The 19,389-nt window shown below is 39.0% G+C and overlaps 2 protein-coding genes across 3 annotated transcripts in view; both read left to right on the top strand.

The window, feature by feature from the left end:
* The window catches only part of GNAL (G protein subunit alpha L), a 164,851-nt gene that overhangs the window by 132,871 nt on the left and 12,591 nt on the right, over positions 1 to 19,389 (top strand). The gene's annotated exons all lie outside the window — the stretch shown is intronic.
* On the top strand, positions 12,284 to 13,459 carry CHMP1B (charged multivesicular body protein 1B). Its single transcript, XM_090285156.1, has one exon. The coding sequence runs from the start codon at positions 12,413 to 12,415 to the stop codon at positions 13,010 to 13,012; it is 600 nt and encodes a 199-aa protein (XP_090141282.1). The 5' UTR covers positions 12,284 to 12,412; the 3' UTR covers positions 13,013 to 13,459.

A 19,389-nucleotide genomic window follows, 5' to 3' on the forward strand; every position in this document is an offset into this window, starting at 1 on the left:
GAGCACTGTCTTGGAGAGAAAACTAAATGAGGCAATAGAACATTATAGAAGTACAGAAGTGATAGAAACTCTTCCACTTTGTTATAGGATTTTGTTACCAAACAGAAAGAGTTTGTCCACCAGTGCTAGCAGAACCAAACACTGAACACCGAGAACTGCAGTGGAGAAAGATTTTATTATTAATGGTGCCACGCAGAACAGGAAACTAATGCTTAAAAGCCTGAACCCCCCAATGTAGTGTAGGTTACAAATTATATAGGACAAATATAAGATACTGTAGGTTAGGGCATTTGGGAGTTGATTGGTTGAAGGTGAGGTAAGGGTAATAAATCGTTTTTTCAGGTCTCGAGGACACTTCTGAAGTCTGTTCCGGCTTCCCTCTGTCCAGTTTCACTGGGAAGTAACCAGCTGTAGGAGCTGAAACATAACTTACGTCAAAATGCTATCTTTAGCCTGCCAATATCCAGACCCTGTGATCATTAGTCAGGTCCAAGCTACTGTCTTTGCTGCCTCAGGGGTTGCTGATTATCCTGGGAAAAGACTAGGTCTCTGAGGGATATATATAGAGAGAGAAAGAAGATTTCTAGAGCTAAGATTTAAAGCTAAATTTTGTCAAAGTCATAAGAACCTTCAGTTTCATTTTTTACATTCTAAATAGAAATGTTAAAATAAATTATTTCTAGTAGGACTCATTAAGTTATATTTTATCTCTTATACTATTTTGCTTCCTAATTAAAGATACAAGCTTAAACTAACAAAATTAATTTGAGGGGCTCAAAAAACTAAATTGCAGCTTTTCCTTGACCAAAATAAATTACCGAGCTTAGCCTTGCATGGGCATTAATGGCCAGTGACTCTTGCCTTTTTGTATGTTGTGTGGGGTACTACAGTTGGAAGGATTTTTAAACGGTTCTCAGAATATGTGATTGTTAAAACTTGTACTCTATTCCATGACCATGGGTGTGTAAATCACTTGACTCCCTTAAGTTTAATTTAACTGCAACATGATGCTAAGTAAAAGCCAAGTCTTCTAGCAGATCAAATACAACATTAATTAAGGATATGAATGTGACTCCGGTGCACACTTTTTTCCCAGAATCAGCAATAAAAACACAAAGGCTGTTCTCTTCCACAACAATTTTCCAAGACTCAGTTCAAAATAGTCCAAGTGAAGTGCCCAGCTTCTAACCACCTGTTTCCATTTTACACAGCAGGTACCCAAAAAGGAGGACCAGAGAGGGTTTTAACATGCAACAAAATTTACTGACTAGTGTGCAACACTATGTTCTAATTTATGAGTTGTAAGCTTGATGGTAATGTGGATTGTTTTTTATTAAGTCACATGAGCAGGCCAGGAAGTAGTCCTGTCCCGTCTCTCCGGGCTTGCAATCAGGAAACCACTTTTTATCCAGACCTGCATCTGCAGGATAACCTGTTCATTTCTCAATAGACAGCCAGGCAACAGTTAGAGTTGCAAGTGCTTTAATGCAGGGGAATAAGCTTTAAAAACACAGCATAATAAAGATCTGCAGTCAAGAATGATAACTGTGAATGGAAAGAGGAATACATGCCATAAAACATTTCAGGTCTTTGTTTTTCCTTCCAGAGTTCTTTAGTTTCTGCTTATATTTTTCTCTTCCTTTGAAGCAGGAACCCCACCAAAGGAGTGGATTTTCTTTCTACAAAATATTCTGCAAATGGAAGAGTACTATAGAAATAGACCCAGTCAGCCTTCTCTGTTTTGCTGAATCTATTCCACATGTTCCCCACGAGGTTTGCAAACATTCATCACAAATTGCCAAGGAATAAAAAGGCTATTTAAATTATACCTTTTTTTCTCATTATAAATTTTAGAATTAATCTATATAGATTGTTTCAGAATTTATTTTTAAATTAATGGTTTGAGCAGTCTCTTCTGGTGCTAATACCTAATAAAGGCATTATTGCAAGACCATTAGATTATACATAGGTCCCCCTTTCCAACTTATAAATGAGAAAACTGAGGTCTGAAAATAGAGCTGACCTAGTCTGGATCACAGGTAATCACACAGCTTTGCCTAGGACAGACAAGAGCCTGCCTCTGGACCCTTAAGGACCACAATGCATGCTACTTCCTCCTACTTCCTTTGTTGTGGAACTCCAAAAAATCATCTTAAAATAGGACTGAACTTAAGAGAATCTGGAATTATTCTTTAACAAAACCCAAACAAGAAAAAATTAATGTTTAAAGGCTACTTAAAAAAAAAAAAGAATTACTATCATTGATTTTTTTTTTTCTTAATCTGATCTTTCTTTAAGGCAAGGAGGGCTGGGAAGGACTGTGGAGCCCCCTGCTGTGAACAGCTGGGACAAGGTGGTCATTGTTTTATTCATCGCCAAAAAGAAATCCTGGACTGTCTTTAGGAGACCAGGAACATTTAGAATTAATTTTAAACCTGCTCAGTTCAGAGAAGGAACAGAAAAATGCATGTTAGTAGAATACTGGATGCCCAGTTAGACCACCAAAAGAAATAGAGAAGGAAGGTTTCTCCTAACAGTATCCATGACCCCCCTTCCACTACCATGAGGATTAATAACGCAGACATTCACCTGCCTGCACACAGAGGAGTGCAGACATCTATTCATGTGCTATTTCCTTCTAACTCTTTCTAGTTTTCACTTTTTAAATATGCTTTATTGATTATGCAATTTATTTTCCCTTTGTTCCCCTCCACCCAGTGACTCCCCTTCCCTCCAGTTCTTCCCCCCACCTTAGTCCATGCCCATTAGTTGTGCATATAGTTCTTCTCAACATCCTTCCTATCTATTTCATTCCCTCCTACTATGCTTCTTAATTCCTGTACCATCTCCCTCCCTTTCTCCCTTCCCCCTCCCTGCTAACCTCCCCCCATAATGTTCCCCATACCTATAATTCTTTTCCTACTCTCGTTGCCTACTTAGTTTGCCTTTGTTTCAATTCCCTAGCTTCTGTTGTTGGTTGTTGTGATGCAGTTTTCATTTTAATGTTCATAGTTTTGATCCTCTTTCTTCTAAACCAGTCCCTTTAACATCTCATATAACAGTAGTTTGGATCTGATGAACTCCTTCAGTTTTACTTTGTCCTGGAAACACTTTCTCTGTCCTTCTATTCTGAATGACAGCTTCGCTGGATAGAGTAATAGTGGCTGTAGGTTTTTGCTTTTCATTACTTTGAATATTTCTTGCCAGTCCCTTCTTGCCTGCAGAGTTTATTTTAAGAAATCAGCTGAGAGTCTTATTGGAACCCCTTTGTACATAATTCTTTTCTTCTCTTTTGCTGCTTTTAAGATTCTCTCTTTATCCTTAATTTTTGACATTTTGATTATAATGCGTCTTGGTGTGGTTCTCCCTGGGTCCATTTTATTTGGAACTCTCTGTGCTTCCTGGACCTGTAAGTCTATTTCCTTCCCCATGTTAGGGAAGTTCTGCTTCATTGTTTTTTCACATAGTTTTTCAATTTCTAGATCTTCTTCTTCACCTTCTGGAAACCCTATGATTTGGATGTTGAACCACTTGTAGCTGTCTGATAAGTTTCTGAGCCTCTCCTCATTTTCCTCACTTTTTATTTCCTCTTTCTGTACTGGCTGACTGTTTGTTCCTTCCCTGTGTTCCGATTTGTTGATTTGATCCCTGGTTTTCTCTCCCTCACCACTTGTTTCATATGTGTTTTTGTTCATTTCAGCAGGACTAGCCTACATACTTTTCCCGTCTTGTTTAAGATCTTCTGTTAAGTCTATAAGCATTTGTATAACCAAAGCTCTGAACTATGCCTCAGAAAGATTTCCTATCTGCTGATCTGTTAGATTAGATATTTGCTGTCTGGTCAGCTGTGTCACCGGGATTTCTATCATGATCTGTGCTATCCTGACAGTTTTGTGTTTACCTTTGCTTCCTGGGTGAGGCTTTCACACCTCCTACGCTATAGGGGGCAGAGCCCCGTGCACTTGTCACTACTGGGGGACCCTTCTCACCACACTGAGCTTCCTCCTCCATCCCCACCCCCTCCTGCCTTCACAGTCCAAAGCAATAGGAGTCTGCCTTCCCTGGTGTTGGAATTGCAAGCTGATGGGTCTGGCCTGCAGCTGGGGGTGCTCCCCAGGTGCTTCTTGCCTCCCCTTAAATATGTTGTCTGTGCTTACCGCTGTTCTGCCACTGTTGCCACAGCTGCCACCACCAGCACAGCTTGAGCTCTCTGCTCCAACTTTGTCCCTCCTACCCGTCCAGACGAGCACCACTTTTTTATAACTTCATACATTGGATTTCCATGTAGCTTTATTTTCTGGAACTTCTGATTATTTCTGGTTTTGCAGTAGTTGTATTCCTTCTTAGTTGTGGAGGGTGACGGAGCATGTCAGTCTAGACCTCCATCTTGGCTGGAAGTCCCTCTAGTTTTCATTTTTAAACTTTACATCATGTTAACGCAGTCTGAGGGACAATGACTTTGCAGTTTTATGAGATTTGAGAAGTCTCAGAGTTTTAAATTTATAGCTGTATTCCTATACAAAAGGGCATATATAAAGAAAAATATGCATACAATACACACAGTAATATATGTAATATATTTTTTGAAATGGTCACCAAGTGGATATATATCCAATGCCATTTCCTTTGGGTGCATTTATACCTTCAACAAGACTTTAATGAGCATCTATGTATCCCAGAGGTTCACTGGTACCATGTGCAACATTGTGAACCAAAATGTCACCATAAAAATATCTAAAAGAGCAGACTTCTACTGAGCAAATCAACATGAATATACACATGTGGTGAGGAGGAGCTCTGAAAGATAATTCTTGGTATAACATTTCAAACAAATAGAAACCTACCTATGAGAATCCAGCAATATTTTAACACACGCAATAGCACTATTTTTATATTTATTTATTTCCTTTTTAAAAATATCTTTAAATTTAGTAAATGATTTTTTTTCCAAGAAATTAAGCTATTTCTTGCTTAAATATCTCAAATTTAATCCTTTGTATTGGTTCAAAAAAAGGAAGGAAAAGAAATAGGCCATATATGCCAAATTATAGCACATTTTCCCCATTTTATGATAAAAATAACCAGTTCAAAAGTTATACAGCTCTTCCTAAAAGTGGCCTGAAGTAACCTCTTAAAATGGTTTACTATTTACTTGATCCAGAAAACCCCACAAAATCATGCAAATCAAGAGGTTCAAATCTTTTTGTTCACTTAAAGAACACTCATGAAACTTCCCAGACCATCAAGGTAAGTGTATCCCAAAAGCCACCAGGTATCTGAAGAATGTCACTTTACAGAAGCAACATGTGCCATTCCCTTGTTATAATGGTGGAGTTGGAAGTTGTGCCAAGGCTGAACTGTAGAGCTGGACACAGTATCAGTCACCCAAAAAGAGTGCTGAATTTTTGCTGCACCCGCTTAAAAATGCAAAGGTTAATGCTGAAATTAAGGTTTAGATGTAGATTCTCTAGCAATTGACTACATTCAGTGAACAAAGCTCCCAAGATGTGCTGCATACTTACAGAGTTCATGAGATTAGCCCATATATGAGCTCTCCCTGCCACACTGAGATGATCCTACTGAAAACGAGCAGCTTTTCAGAGGAGGAGGTTGTACAGAAGAAAAAGATATTCAAGAAGAAACTGAAGAAACAAAAAGTTATGGCCCAGGAGTAAATTCAGCATAAAAATAAGTGCTAATAAAATACAAACAAGAGGACTTCCAGTCAAGATGGAGGTGTAGGTAAACATGGCTTGCCTCCTTGCATAACCACAGCAAAATTTACAACTAAACTACAAACAACTATCACCCAGAATCATCGGAAACTCAAGCTGTATGGAAGTCCAACAAACAAGGAATTAAAGAAGTCACATTCATCCAGATTGGTAGGAAGTATAGAGACATAGACAGGTCTCTATCCACATGTGGTGGATAAAAATCAGGAGGGATACCTTGGGAGCAAGGGATCCCAGACCGACACCAGACCACCCAGACAAGGGTTCCAGTGCCAGAAAGATAAATCCTCATAAGTTCTAGCTATAAAAACCAGTAGGGGTTGGGATGGCAGAAGAAACTGCAGGATTCTCAGGCAACTTCTCTTAAAGGGCTCAAAACAGACTTTGGACTTATGAAGACTCACTCCTTTGTACTTCAGCACCAGGGTAGTGGATGGAAGGACACCAGTGGCATACAGGGAGAAACTGAAGTTTCTGGCATCAGGCAGGGTGCCAGGGAAAAACTTCCTCCTGGACAACACTCCAGAGGCTAGGCAGCAGCCTTATCCTTTTTCTGAGTCCTCTCCTACACAGAGCCACAGAGTGGTGACACCATATCAGAGATTCCAACAACCTGGTTCACATTGGCTGTCCCACCCTGGTAATTACCTAAGGCTCTGTCCCATCTAACTTGCTGGTGCACTATTCTACAATAGGCCACACTACTAAAACAGGGAGTCAAAACATTTCTACCTAATACATAAAAACAAACACAGAGAGGCTGTCAAAATTAGGAGACAAAGAAATATGGCCCAAGTGAAAGAAGAGAATAAAATTCCACGAAAAATAACTAAATAAAATGGATATAAGCAATATATCAGATGCAGAGTTCAAAGCACTAGTTATTATTAGAGCAAGGAACACATTGGATACTTCAACAGCATTAAAATGACCCAAGCAGAAATGAAGGTTACACTAAATGAAATAAAGAAAAATTTACAGGGAACCAACAGTGGAGTAGATGAAGCTGAGAATCAAATCAATGATTTGGAACATAAGGAAGAAAAATACATTCAACCAGAACAGCAAGAAGAAAAAAGAATCCAATAAAACATGGATAGGGTAAGAAACCTCTGGGGCAACTTCAAACATATCAACATTTGATCCATAAGTGTGCTAGAAGGAGAAGAGAAAGAGCAAGAAATTGAAAACTTAGTTTAAAAAATAATGAAGGAAAACTTCTCTAATTTAGTGAAGGAAATAGACATGTAAGTCCCAGAAGTACAGAGAGTCCCAAACAAGATGGACCCAAAGAGGACCACACCAAGACACATCATAATTAAAATGTCAAAGGTTAAAGATTAAAGAGAATCTTAAAAGCAGGAAGAGAAAAGTTATAGTTACCTACAAAGGAGTCTCCCTGAGACTGTCAGCTGATTTCTCAAAAGAATCTTTGCAGGCGAGAGAGACGGGCAAGAAGTATTCCAAATGATGAAAAGCAAGGCCCTACAACTGAGATTATCCTATGCAGCAAAGCTATCATTTAGAATTGAAGGGCAGATAAAGTGCTTCTCAGAAAAGGTAAAGCTAATGGAGTTCATCATCACCAGGCCATTATTATATGAAATGTTAAAGGGACTTATTTAAGAATAAGTGGAAGATCAGAACTAAGAACATTAAAATGGCAATAAATTTACAACTATCAACAATTGAATCTAAAAAACAAACTAAGCAAACAAGCAGAACATAAACAGAATAATAGATATGGAGATCATTTTTAAAGTTATCAGTTGGGAGATGGAAGGGGGAGAATGAGTGAAGAGGTGAGGTGATTAAGAAGTACAAATTGGTAGGTACAGAATAGAAAGGGGGATGTAAAGAACAGTATAGCAAATGGAGTAGACAAAGAACTTACATGAATGACCCATGGACATGAACTAAGGGGTGGTGCCAGAGGGAATAGGAGGTGCTGGGTGTAGGGGGGCAAGGGTGAAAAATTGGAACCACTGTAATAACATAATCAATAAAATATACTTCTCACATAACAATTTCTTCACGGATACATCTCCTAAAGCAAGAGAAATAAAGGAAAAAATAAATAAATGGGATTACATCAAACTAAAGAGTTTCTGCTCAGCAAAAGAAAACATCAGCAAGATGAAAAGGAAACCAACCATATGGGAAAACATATTTGCCAATGACATCACAGACAGGGGACTGATTTCCAAAATATATAAAGAGCTGATACGACTCAACATCAAGAAAACAAACAACCCAATTAAAAAATGGGCAAAGGACCTGAACAAACACTTCTCCGAAGAGGACATACAGAAGGTCCATAGACACATGAAAAAAATGCTCAACATCATTAGCCATCAGGGAGATGCAAATAAAAACTACAATGAGATACCACTTTACACCTGTCAGAATGGCCATCATCAACAAATCAACAAACAACAAGTGCTGGTGAGGATGTGGAGAAAAGGGAACCCTACTGCACTGTTGCTGGGAATGCAGACTGGTGCAGCCACTATGGAAAACAGTATGGAATTACCTCAAAAGATTAAAAATGGAACTGCCTTTTGAACCAGTGATTCCACTACTAGGATTATACCCGAAGAATCTTAAAACACCAATTCAAAAGAACTTATGCACCCCTATGTTCATTGCAGCACTGTTTACAATAGCTAAGTGCTGGAAACAGGCTAAGTGCCCATCTGTAGATGAGTGGATCAAAAAACCGTGGTACATTTACACAATGGAATACTATGTAGCAGAAAGAAAGAAGGAACTCCTGCCATTTGCGACAACATGGATGGAACTAGAGAGAATTATGCTTAGTGAAATAAGCCAGGCAAAGAAAGAAAAATACCATATGATATCACCTAATACAGGAAACTAAAGAACAACACAAACAAAAGAACTAAATAGAACAAAGAGCAGAATAGCCGTCAATAGAGGGGAGGGGGGAGGGAGAGAAGGGGAATAAGTAAGGGAAGGGTTTAGTCAAGGAACATGTATAAATGACTCATGGACATGGACAACAGGGAGGGATATGATTGCGGGAGAGGGGTTGGGTTGGGTGGGGTAGAGAAATGGGGAGAAAAGGGGACAACTGTAATTGAAAAACAAAAATAAATAAATAAATAAATAAATAAATAAAATAAAATATACTTCTTGTAAGTAAAATCAAAAGAAAAGTAAAATTACACAGTTTTCACTCATTACCAGTGTATGACAGTGTCCATTTCTTTCTAAAAGTGGATATTATAGGTTTTGCCAATGTATTTGGTGAAAATGGTGTGAAAAAGAATGAAAATAGTAATTAACTGGCTTGACGTTGACTCGTGGCTTTCTAGAGATATCTATGCTCGAGTTATAATTCTCTTACAGTCCCTTAAAAAGTCTTTCTACTTTAGCTATGAGTGTCATAAGGAAGTGATGTTATTGCAGAAGTTCTTACTGTTCTAGTGACTGTACACTGTATATTCTTTTTTACACCATGAATTGAGTCCAGAAGGTTCTCATGTACAATCAGAATTGTTATAGGACCAGCCCTGGCTGATATGGCTCAGTGGGTTGGAGCTTCATCCTGAACACCAGAAGTTTGGGGGTTTGATTCCCAGTCAGGGCACATGTATAGGTTGTGAATTTGATCCCTGGTCAGGTTCTATATGGGAGACAATTGATCAATTGGTCAATGTTTTTCTCTCACATTGATGTTTCTCTTGCTCTCTCCCTCCCTCCCTTTCTCCTTCCATCCCTTCCTCTCTCTCTAAAATCAATAAACATTTTTTTAAAGAATTGTAGGACCAAAGTCTCCCTTTATAATCTCTCATAAACCCAAAATAATCTCCCTTTTGCTAGATACATGAAATGGGTAATCTAGGATTATTCTTAAGAATGTGACTTGGAAAACTTGGAAGGGGGGTGCCACTTAGTAAGAAAGGATGCACAATTTGGGGGGGAAGGCTTGAGTTTAAGTAATTTGGTGGAGCAAACAATCTCCCACCCCAAATTTTCCAGTGTCAGAAGAATTCCAACAATATACCCTGTTAGGTATATTGGAACTCAGAAGAAGACTTGCTCTAGAAATGTAAAAGTGAGAGTTGTTAGCTCTAAGTTATATTGACACAACAGGGTTGGGGGTGGTGTAGCTAGGATGTGATAGAACAGAGAAAATCACAGGGGGCCTAAGAAATATACCCAGCTCAGGGAGAGCAGGGGCAGCTGCCAAACGTGAGATCAGCCTTCTCTTCTGTGTTTCAGCCTGCCCTAATCTCTGAAAATTCAACTCTTGGAACTCCACCCCATTCTCTAGACTGTCTGACCAGCCTGGAGAGGAGACGTGCCATTATTTCATTATTCAGTGAATGTAGCTTTAGGGTATGATAACTTATTTTAGCAATCCTTCTTAGTTATATTAACCTTGTAATCAACGCAATTTCTCAATCTTCTCTGAAGACAACTGGTAAATGTGACTTCTTTTAATCCAAAGATAACCAGTCTTTTATTTTTGTTAACTTATTGGATTCACCAATGTTTTATTACTGGTCCCTGCTATACCTATGGAACCTTATTTCTGACACTTAACAGATGGGTGGTTGCAGGCCAGCTGCTTAGCTCTCTGTGCTTGGGATTCCTTATTTGTACATTGGAGGTGTTAATTGGTGTCTGTCTCATAAGGTTTGTAAGGATAAGATGAGCTAATTGATGTGAAGTTGCTAGAACAATTCCAGGCACATCAGTACTTAATAAATGTTAGTTGTCATTATCCTCATAATCTGTCAAAGTTTTTCATGCTTATGTAGCAAATGTCCTCACCTAATGAGAATTTGTTATTAAGCAAACTGTGTAACACAGAATAGGGTTAAGAAAATGGTTTGCTAAATGCAAGGAAAGCCAGGGACCCAAAAGAAAGGAAGGGTAGGATGGGGTTCAGCAAAGAAGGGGCATAGGCCCTGTAGCCCCACTTCAAATAGATTTCTTCTATTTGTTTTTTATATTTTGTTTTTAGAAATGTGTCAGGTGAAGAAACAGTTCTACTTTAAGGAAAAGTCATCTTGGCCCACCTGCTAACAAAGGTATCCAATGCCCTGCTAACCACATTCAGTTCAGCAAAGTCATACTGGAGGCAGTGCCTACTGTGTACAGAGCACTTGCTGTCCACTGGAGGAGAGAAATAAGACCGTTCTCCGTTTCCACTTGGTTTATAATATAATAGGTGACCTGTCCCCTCAGACAGCCTGACCTGTGTGTTGTAGCAGAGGAAGGGGACCTGGGAGGCTTCCTGGAGAAGGTAGCTTGTGAGGAGGGCAATAGGCAAAGATGAATGGGAGGGAAGACCAGGCTTCACTCTGGTTTAACTGGTGCACAGGGGACGGAAAGTGAGGGGATAGCAGGGATCAACCCTGCCAAATAGATGAGTTCCGCCTTTCTGCCCAGGTCTTGGAGCAAAAGAGTGATGTAATCAGAGCTGTGTTTTAGGAATATGCATGTGACACCAGCACACTTTTAATTAGTGGTGCAAGACACTTGGAAAGTTATCACAGGAGGCACGAAGGGATAGTGAGACTCTGAATTAAAATAATCTCTAAACAGAATTAGTTCTCAGTCATCATTTTCAACTCTACTCATTAGGGCAGCTTGGGCCTTCTTTTATTTTATTGCTGTATCTGAGGAATCTTTCTAAGAGAAAAAAGCTACAGCATACTGCTGTCATTTGAAAGCATGCATTTTTAAAGGGTATAATACATAGTGACAGGTTTGATGTATGCCAGTGGGTGTGGGTCCCAATACTTCACTGTTCTCTCCCTGCATAATTTAAAATGACAATTTAACCTGTCAAACTTAAATGTGAGTGAAATGCCTGGGATATTTATAAAACATCAAATAGAATCATGTCGATAAATGATAGTCTTTTTCCTTTCTTTCTTTTTTTTTTTTTGGTTTTTTTACTCAGTTATAGAAAGATATTTGGATGGTAGTTGCTGGCAATTCGCCTATAAGCCGTACTTCCAACCACGGTAAAAATGTGGTGGTCCACGGTTTTGAAGGTATTTTTACCCGTTGGTTAAATAATAATAAAAGGATGTCACAGGACTTAAGCCCAAATTGTAGTCAAAGATTTGAGAGGCAGAACAATGACACAACTTTTGTTTTGTTTTTTAATATATTAATAATCCATGGTTTCGGGTTCCCCTGAGAAAGTGGAAGTTACCCATGCAAATAAAGCACGCTTTGGTCTGCAGACCTAGTTGACTGAGTTTTTAGCCCTCTGCCCAGACACCACAAAGCCTGCCAATTTTAGAGTTTGGGTATTTTTTACATGCAGCTCTAGACACATCCTGCACGTTTCAGTAGATATATGCCTAGGAAAGTGCGTGTGGGCACGAGTTTTTGTGACCCTCCTAATGCTCATATACTGGGCAGAATTCAGAGCAGAGCAGGGCAACCGCAGTACTCAGCCCGCCAGCGTCGGTGGAGACAGGCGACAGCCTGCCCCAGGGGGCGTTCCTGGAGTTGCTCGGTCCTTCGGGCCGCACCTCCCGGCGCCGAGCTCTGACGTCACCGCCTGCGCCGCGCAACAGAAACAGGAAGTCGGACCAAAACAAAGGAGCGGCGACCCGGGCGTAGCTCCTTTCTGCCCTCAGAGCACATCTCCGGCCTGGCTGCCCACCCCGAGTAGCCATCCGACTATGTCCAACATGGAGAAACACCTGTTCAACCTAAAGTTCGCGGCCAAAGAACTGAGCAGAAGTGCCAAAAAATGCGACAAGGAGGAAAAGGCCGAAAAGGCCAAAATTAAAAAGGCCATTCAGAAGGGCAATATGGAAGTTGCGAGGATACATGCTGAAAATGCTATTCGCCAGAAGAACCAGGCGGTGAATTTCTTGAGAATGAGTGCGCGGGTAGATGCGGTGGCTGCCAGAGTCCAGACGGCAGTGACGATGGGCAAGGTGACCAAGTCAATGGCCGGAGTGGTTAAGTCGATGGACGCGACCTTGAAAACCATGAATCTGGAGAAGATCTCTGCCTTGATGGACAAATTCGAGCATCAGTTTGAGACGCTGGACGTCCAGACTCAGCAAATGGAAGACACGATGAGCAGCACCACGACGCTGACCACTCCCCAGAACCAAGTAGATATGCTGCTCCAGGAAATGGCAGACGAGGCCGGCCTAGACCTCAACATGGAGCTGCCGCAGGGGCAGACCGGCTCCGTGGGCACGAGCGTGGCCTCGGCGGAGCAGGATGAACTATCCCAGAGACTGGCCCGCCTGAGAGACCAAGTGTGACAACAGAACTAACTAAGGTTTCCTGTCCGTAACCTACTTTTTGAAATGCTCTCTGTGTATTAGAGAGATATTAAACACTAGAAACTTTGAATATGCCAGAATGCTGAATGCTTCTACCTTGGGGTTTACAGTGCTCACAGATACATTAAGAAATTCCAGGCTTTCTTCATCTTTAACTGGATTTTAAAGTTCTGTATAGCTTGTGATGTGTATTTTTATAGCTGCCTTTTAACAAGACTAGTTAATTTGTTGTATAAATCTTTCTCAAAAATTTGATCAAATCTCTAGTTCCCGTCTATTCGGTTTTCTGCCCAAAGTATCGAAATTAAAGTGTGTCTTAATTTAGTGTAATTGATAATATATAAAATTGGCATGTGGTACATAAAAATTAAACAGGAGAATGATTACTTTGATTACAAGGCTATCAATACCTCATTCAGATTATTTAATAGATTTATTTTTGTGCATCCTTTGTTTTTGCCATCAAAACGGGACTACAGTTGACTATTAATCTGTTTTCGTAACTTATATTAAAATTGCCTTAGTACATTCTTGCATAATACCCTCTTACTGTTTACGTTTGGTAAATCTTTTGTGTATAAGTTGTCTATAACAAATGCCATGTAACTTCCATATGAGAAAAAATGTTCAATTATTTTTTTTATTTACTAAAGAGGATTTTCTTTTTAAGATTTACAGGTTTAACATATGGTGTTTCTTTCAGTTGAACTTCTCTAACATTTCTAGTTATTTTCCTATTTCAACACTTTAATTAGACTTCTTATAAAATATGTCGATTAACATGGCAGTCACATTACTCACTCTGACATTGCCAAAGAACTGTTAATTGGTTTGAAAAAACCCTGGGACTGTGTGTTTGCAAGTTTTCTTTTGATTTTAACAACCAAAAATGGAAATAAAATTAAAACAGCATTTTACATTCTAGTTCTTTGCATTTATTATGTTGTTAAAACAACTCATTAAAAACCTTGGAAATATAAGTTGGAATGTTTTACTTAGCCTTGCAGGCAGCTGGCAGTCAGGAAGGAAGGAAAAATGCAGGATTGGATGACATGCTTGACCATCTAAGGCTAGAGCCCAGCTATGCTGCCTTCCACCTTTCTGGAATGGCAGCGTGTATTTCTAGCTGAAAAGGAAATCCTGTAGCCAAAACTTTCTTGTAGCCTCAAAACACAAAGGACATCTATTTGCTTTTGCTTTGGCAAGTATGTTAATCTAAGTACTTGTGGACATTTTTAAATTCCCCCTTTCCTTCACTGGAAGATTTCTCCATAAGAGAATTCCAATGTTCCAGAAAATAATTCATAGGAACTCTCCCAGGTCCTTTGAAAAATTCACCATTATAACATGTTTTCCAGTTGTGAATGAAGGTGTTTAAGGGGGAAAAAACATATGCAGATGAAAACTAGCCCTCATATTTAAGTATCCTTATATCTGACTGGTTGTTATTCTGAAGTTTCTGTAAGGGACACCTATCCATTGTCTGCCCCACATCTTTCTAGAACTCCCCACTTTTGGTGTCTCTCATCCACATGTTTGCACAGAGGCAGCTGTGTGAGTATAGCATGAGTCGTAACCCCTCTGGACTGGAAAAAATAATTAAAACCTTGGAAATAGCTTAATATTGAATCCTTTTTTAAATTGAAGACCCTTTTACAGTACAAATATTCCCAACAATATTAATATATTTTGTGAGATTAAATAATGCTTAAATAAGCTTGAAGTTTCATAAAATATGTTCATTTCAAACTATATAAATGTACATTTTTAGGAACCACAAATATTATTTCGATAATTATTATTATTAGACCCATGAATTATTTCCTCATTTTTGCAATTGATGAAATGCTGAAATGTAAACCACAGAAGTTTGTCAAATAAATCATTTTAAATTGCATGTTACTGCATATGAGTGTGCATCCTGTTTAAAAAGCTATTTAAGAAAAATAATTCAGAGATAGGTTTGGTTCAGAAAGCATGATACTTTTCCAAGCTCACCCTTACCACTTAAATTTCTGTTCAGTTAGCATGGAATTTTCATTAAAAATTCTAGAAGCCCTAGCTATTACTTCTTTTCTATAATAAGTTTTTTCAAGGCAACAAGATTCTTCCTCATATTGAAACTTCCCCAGGCTACAGATAGATATAATTTTCAAAAGGACCTGACTCAAACATATCAAGGAAATATTAAATAGTTAATCTTCCATGCAACTACTAGTACAATTTTTACTTTTTAAAAAAATTTTCCTGCCTTCAAATGTACAGTTCCTAACATGGATTTAGAATAAACTTTTAGTTTATTTTATGAACTATTTAATTTATTTCAGTTCCGATGATATGTGCACTATTGGAGAACTTTCTTACTAAAGCCATTTCTTCTTGAAGGAATGTTTATGCCTTTTAAATAGAGACATACAATGAGTATTGAACACTGTGTGCCTACCCAGCTGTCTTTGGTTTGGAAAAGAACCACCTAAAATAAGCCCCCCTGTGATAACCTTATTAATTGAATATAGTCTCAGGATCAGCCAGACAATCTCACATTGTGAAACAGAAGTGAGGAACCTTCTGTTCTAGATTCTTCCTTTACAATATACACAACACCCTTTTGGAGGCATTTCTGTAGCCAAAATCCAAAGCTCAAGACTTTCAATACTATTGGCAAAAAGTCACAAGCCAGTGGACATTTAACAAACTGGTGAGGAAGCCCCTGTCGTTTTTTTTGTTTTTTTTTTTTTCTTATAATCAACCGACTAGCATTAGCAAAATGCCTGCCTGGTTTACCTAGGTTGCTTTTCCTACAACCAGTTGGTAAGTTCCATAAGGAACAGGACAGTATCTGTCTTGGCCATGATTTCTGGGCCTAGTGTGGTCCCCAGCTCAGTGGGCTCCTGCTGATATCTTCAGTATGAATGCATACCTCCCTCATGATCATGCCCAGAGCTCTCTAATGACAATGTACACAGTGGGTAAGGTGGGTGCAGTGGGCACTTGGCCAGAGCCCCATTATAGTCCCTCAGAACACTGTCCTTCTCCTTCAGGCATTTCTCCAAATTCAAATCTTTGCTCCTGCTCTTTGAGGTTTATACATCCTGCCTCCTAAATAGTGTCAGGACAAACAATTCAGCAGTGTTTATTCAGAATGACTGATTACAATAAAAGAGTTAGGCTAAAGTATATCAGGTGCTGGTTATCTTGGGTTTCTTTCTAGAAATCAAAAGAAATCTGCTTCAAGTGGTACTCAACACAATTATTTAGATAAGTCATACACATTAAGAGAAAAATGGACATACGTGTATAGAGATGTAAAAAAGTCACCCAGATGAACACAAGAGTAGTGCACTTCATGTATTTTATACCTCAACTTTTAAAAAGCTTAAATTGCAATATAAAGGCAGTATACTATGCTAATCAAATCATGAAACAGTAAGTACATGAATGGAATTAGCAGTGTCCATGGTTGTTAGAATTGGATTTAATCTGGGGCTTCAAAGAAAAGCAAGTGGGTATTACACGAAGGTCTGAGGTCAAAAACTACATGGGATTAGACGAGTGGAAGGTTTGACAGCAAAAAATGAAGAAGACATCAGGCAGATTGTGAATGACTTGGAGGTCAGATTAAAAGCATGGACTTTACCCTGAGGAAAGGAGCAGGAACATGAATCACAGAAATTATATTGTCCGGATTAAAAGAAATTAGAGCCTAGAGTTGGATGTCAGTAAAAATGGAGAGGAAGACACAGTGCTTCCCAAACTGATGTGTGCATGAGCCATTGCTTCATCTGGGGATACGGTTCAGCTGCAAATCTTGATTTCCAGGGTCTGCAGATGCTGCTGTAGCACCTTTTAAGTGTTACTGAACTAATGGGGTCCATTTGCCTGCACTCATGAGAGCCAAAAAAAAACTTGAACAGCAGCTTGAAGCAAAATAAGTTAAGGTTTATTATTTGAGGAAATGGCACCGTGCCCAATGTCACAGATGAGCTCAAAGACCTGGCATCTCAATGGCTTCTAGGGGATGAATTGATTATATAGGGGGAAATCATTAATCATGGTGACTAAAGGCGTTTGGGTTGTGGTCTCTAATGATTGGTCAGTGCAAGGGTGGGATTAGTTGATTACTGCATCCCATCCTGATGTCAGCCATTTTGTCATTCTGTCTGGTTTCACAAAGGTCTGGTCAGCGAGACATTCCCTTTTTCTGGGTCTGGAGCTGAAACATAATAGAGGCCTAGATGCTATCTTCTGTGGTCACTAGACCCCAAGCTTTGTTCCTAAGATTGTTTGATGACAACCAGAACCTCATTGTTGAGGGCTCAATGATTAAGGGAGTGGTCGTGTAAGGGGGAGGAAGGTGGATGACTCAGGGTTTTGGATGAGGCCAGTTTAAATCAAAAGGAAACAAAAGGAAAAACTCAGATTTTTTTAAATTGGGGTTTCTGCATGGTTACATAATTAGCATGGATCTTAACCTGCTGCTCATTAGAATTGCCTGTTACTTTATCACTCCACAGTATTTTTATATCATGAAAATAAGCATCATTAAATCAATTTCAGTAACATGGAAAAGTTTTTTACTTGCCATGACAGAGTTCCAACTTGCTAAATTTTTCATAAAAGATAGCATTTTAAATACATTTAAGCAAAGGTATACATTAAAAATAAATGATTCTTAAATAAGTCATGTTTTCATAATCCCTTCCTTGTCCCTTTTTTTGATCAACTCCATGGTAATAAGAACTCTGTGAATTTTAAGTTTTTTTAGAGGAGGGGCAGACAGTAGCTGAGAAATAAACAAATAATTGTTATTTTGCACCAATATCCAACAGAAGGAAGATCCAGATGATGAAATTAAAAATGCTTCTGCAAACATAAATATCCGCAGCTGTAGCAGAAAATGAAAAAACAAAGTAAATTGTTTTTCAACTACCTTTTTTATAATGTCCATATGGGGGTGGCTTTTTTACAGTTGTAATTTGCTATTGTCTTACAACTATGTATCTAGTGAAAGAATGGTCTATAAGGGGGGATTCTTCAATCTGGTTAATTTGGGGGGTTAACAGGTAGTAGCATATTTAAGAAGATAATATTAGCTTTAAAATGTAGTCATGTGAAATTCTATGTATGACTTGTAAGACCCTTAAAACTCATCTCACCCTGACTAATGAGGCTTAGTTGGGTGGAGCATTGTCTCCTAAACCAAAAGGTCACAGATTTGATTCCCTGTCAGGGCACGTGCCTGGGTTTCAAGTTTGGTCCCCACTTGGAATGGGTAGAAGAGGCAACCAGTCAATGTTACTCTCTCACATCGATGTTTCTCTCCTCTCTCTTCCTTTGCCTCTCTCTAAAATCAGTGAGCATGTCCTTGAGTGAGGATTAAAAGAAAAACCAACCTCATCTCTATATACATTATCTTAAGAGCTCTGATTTGAAGTATGATACTTCTACAACATGCTGGGAAGTATATTGATTGAACCAAAGATGTAGGCAAAAGGCTGGCAGAAATCTACTATTACAGACTTTTATTTTATTCCTTTATTCCTTAGAGAGTTTCAAAGAACTGGGAAATGCATTCATATTCAAGGGGAGTTTTCACTTTTTTTGTTGCACTAACTTGAAACCCATGAACTCAGAATACCATTCAGCATCAGTAACAATTCAGCAGAGACATTTGGAAATGTTCATTGTTGCGTCTCAGGTCTCGCTTAGATGGTTAAGTATCAGAGCTGAAAGGATCTTGAGTATCCATCCTGGAGACCGGGGATGGGAAAAGAACTTGACATCTTTGCCTTTGTCATCAGCATCTCAGAACTACTTATTTTTAGCAGCGCTCAGGAAAGTACTGCGCTTTCTTTGGAAGGCAGTCTTTAACCCCATCTATCAGAAACTTCTGATGTATTTTTAAACCATATTCCATTGTTTCTACTTTTACTAGTTATTACCATCTTAATCAAGTCATCCACCTCCCACCACCCTACCTGCATCCTGATAGAAATTGGTTGCTTCCTAAACTCTAACTATAGCCAAAGGCTTTATATCTAGTTTAATTTTTACTTCCTTCCAGCCCTTTTAATCAGAGACAATTAGTTTCTGTATCACGTCAGTACTATATATCCCCAGACAAAAGAACAGAACAGATCATTTCTGAATCGAATTATTGTAGCCCACAGGTTGGGGGTGGGGTCAGGGAGCAGCTCATCTCATCTTAGACCCTCTGGGTTGTCTGGGCTACTGTCCAGAGCTCTCTTTGAAAGAGCATAAACCTCTCTCACTTCCTCACAGAATCTTTTGGCTCCTTTCCTGCTAGATGGTCAGGAACTCAGTGTGTACTCCAAGGCACTCTTCACTCCACCAAG

This window comes from Furipterus horrens, unplaced genomic scaffold (assembly GCF_987537825.1).
Source record: "Furipterus horrens unplaced genomic scaffold, mFurHor1.1.pri manual_scaffold_8, whole genome shotgun sequence".
NCBI classification, from domain to species: Eukaryota; Metazoa; Chordata; class Mammalia; order Chiroptera; family Furipteridae; genus Furipterus; species Furipterus horrens.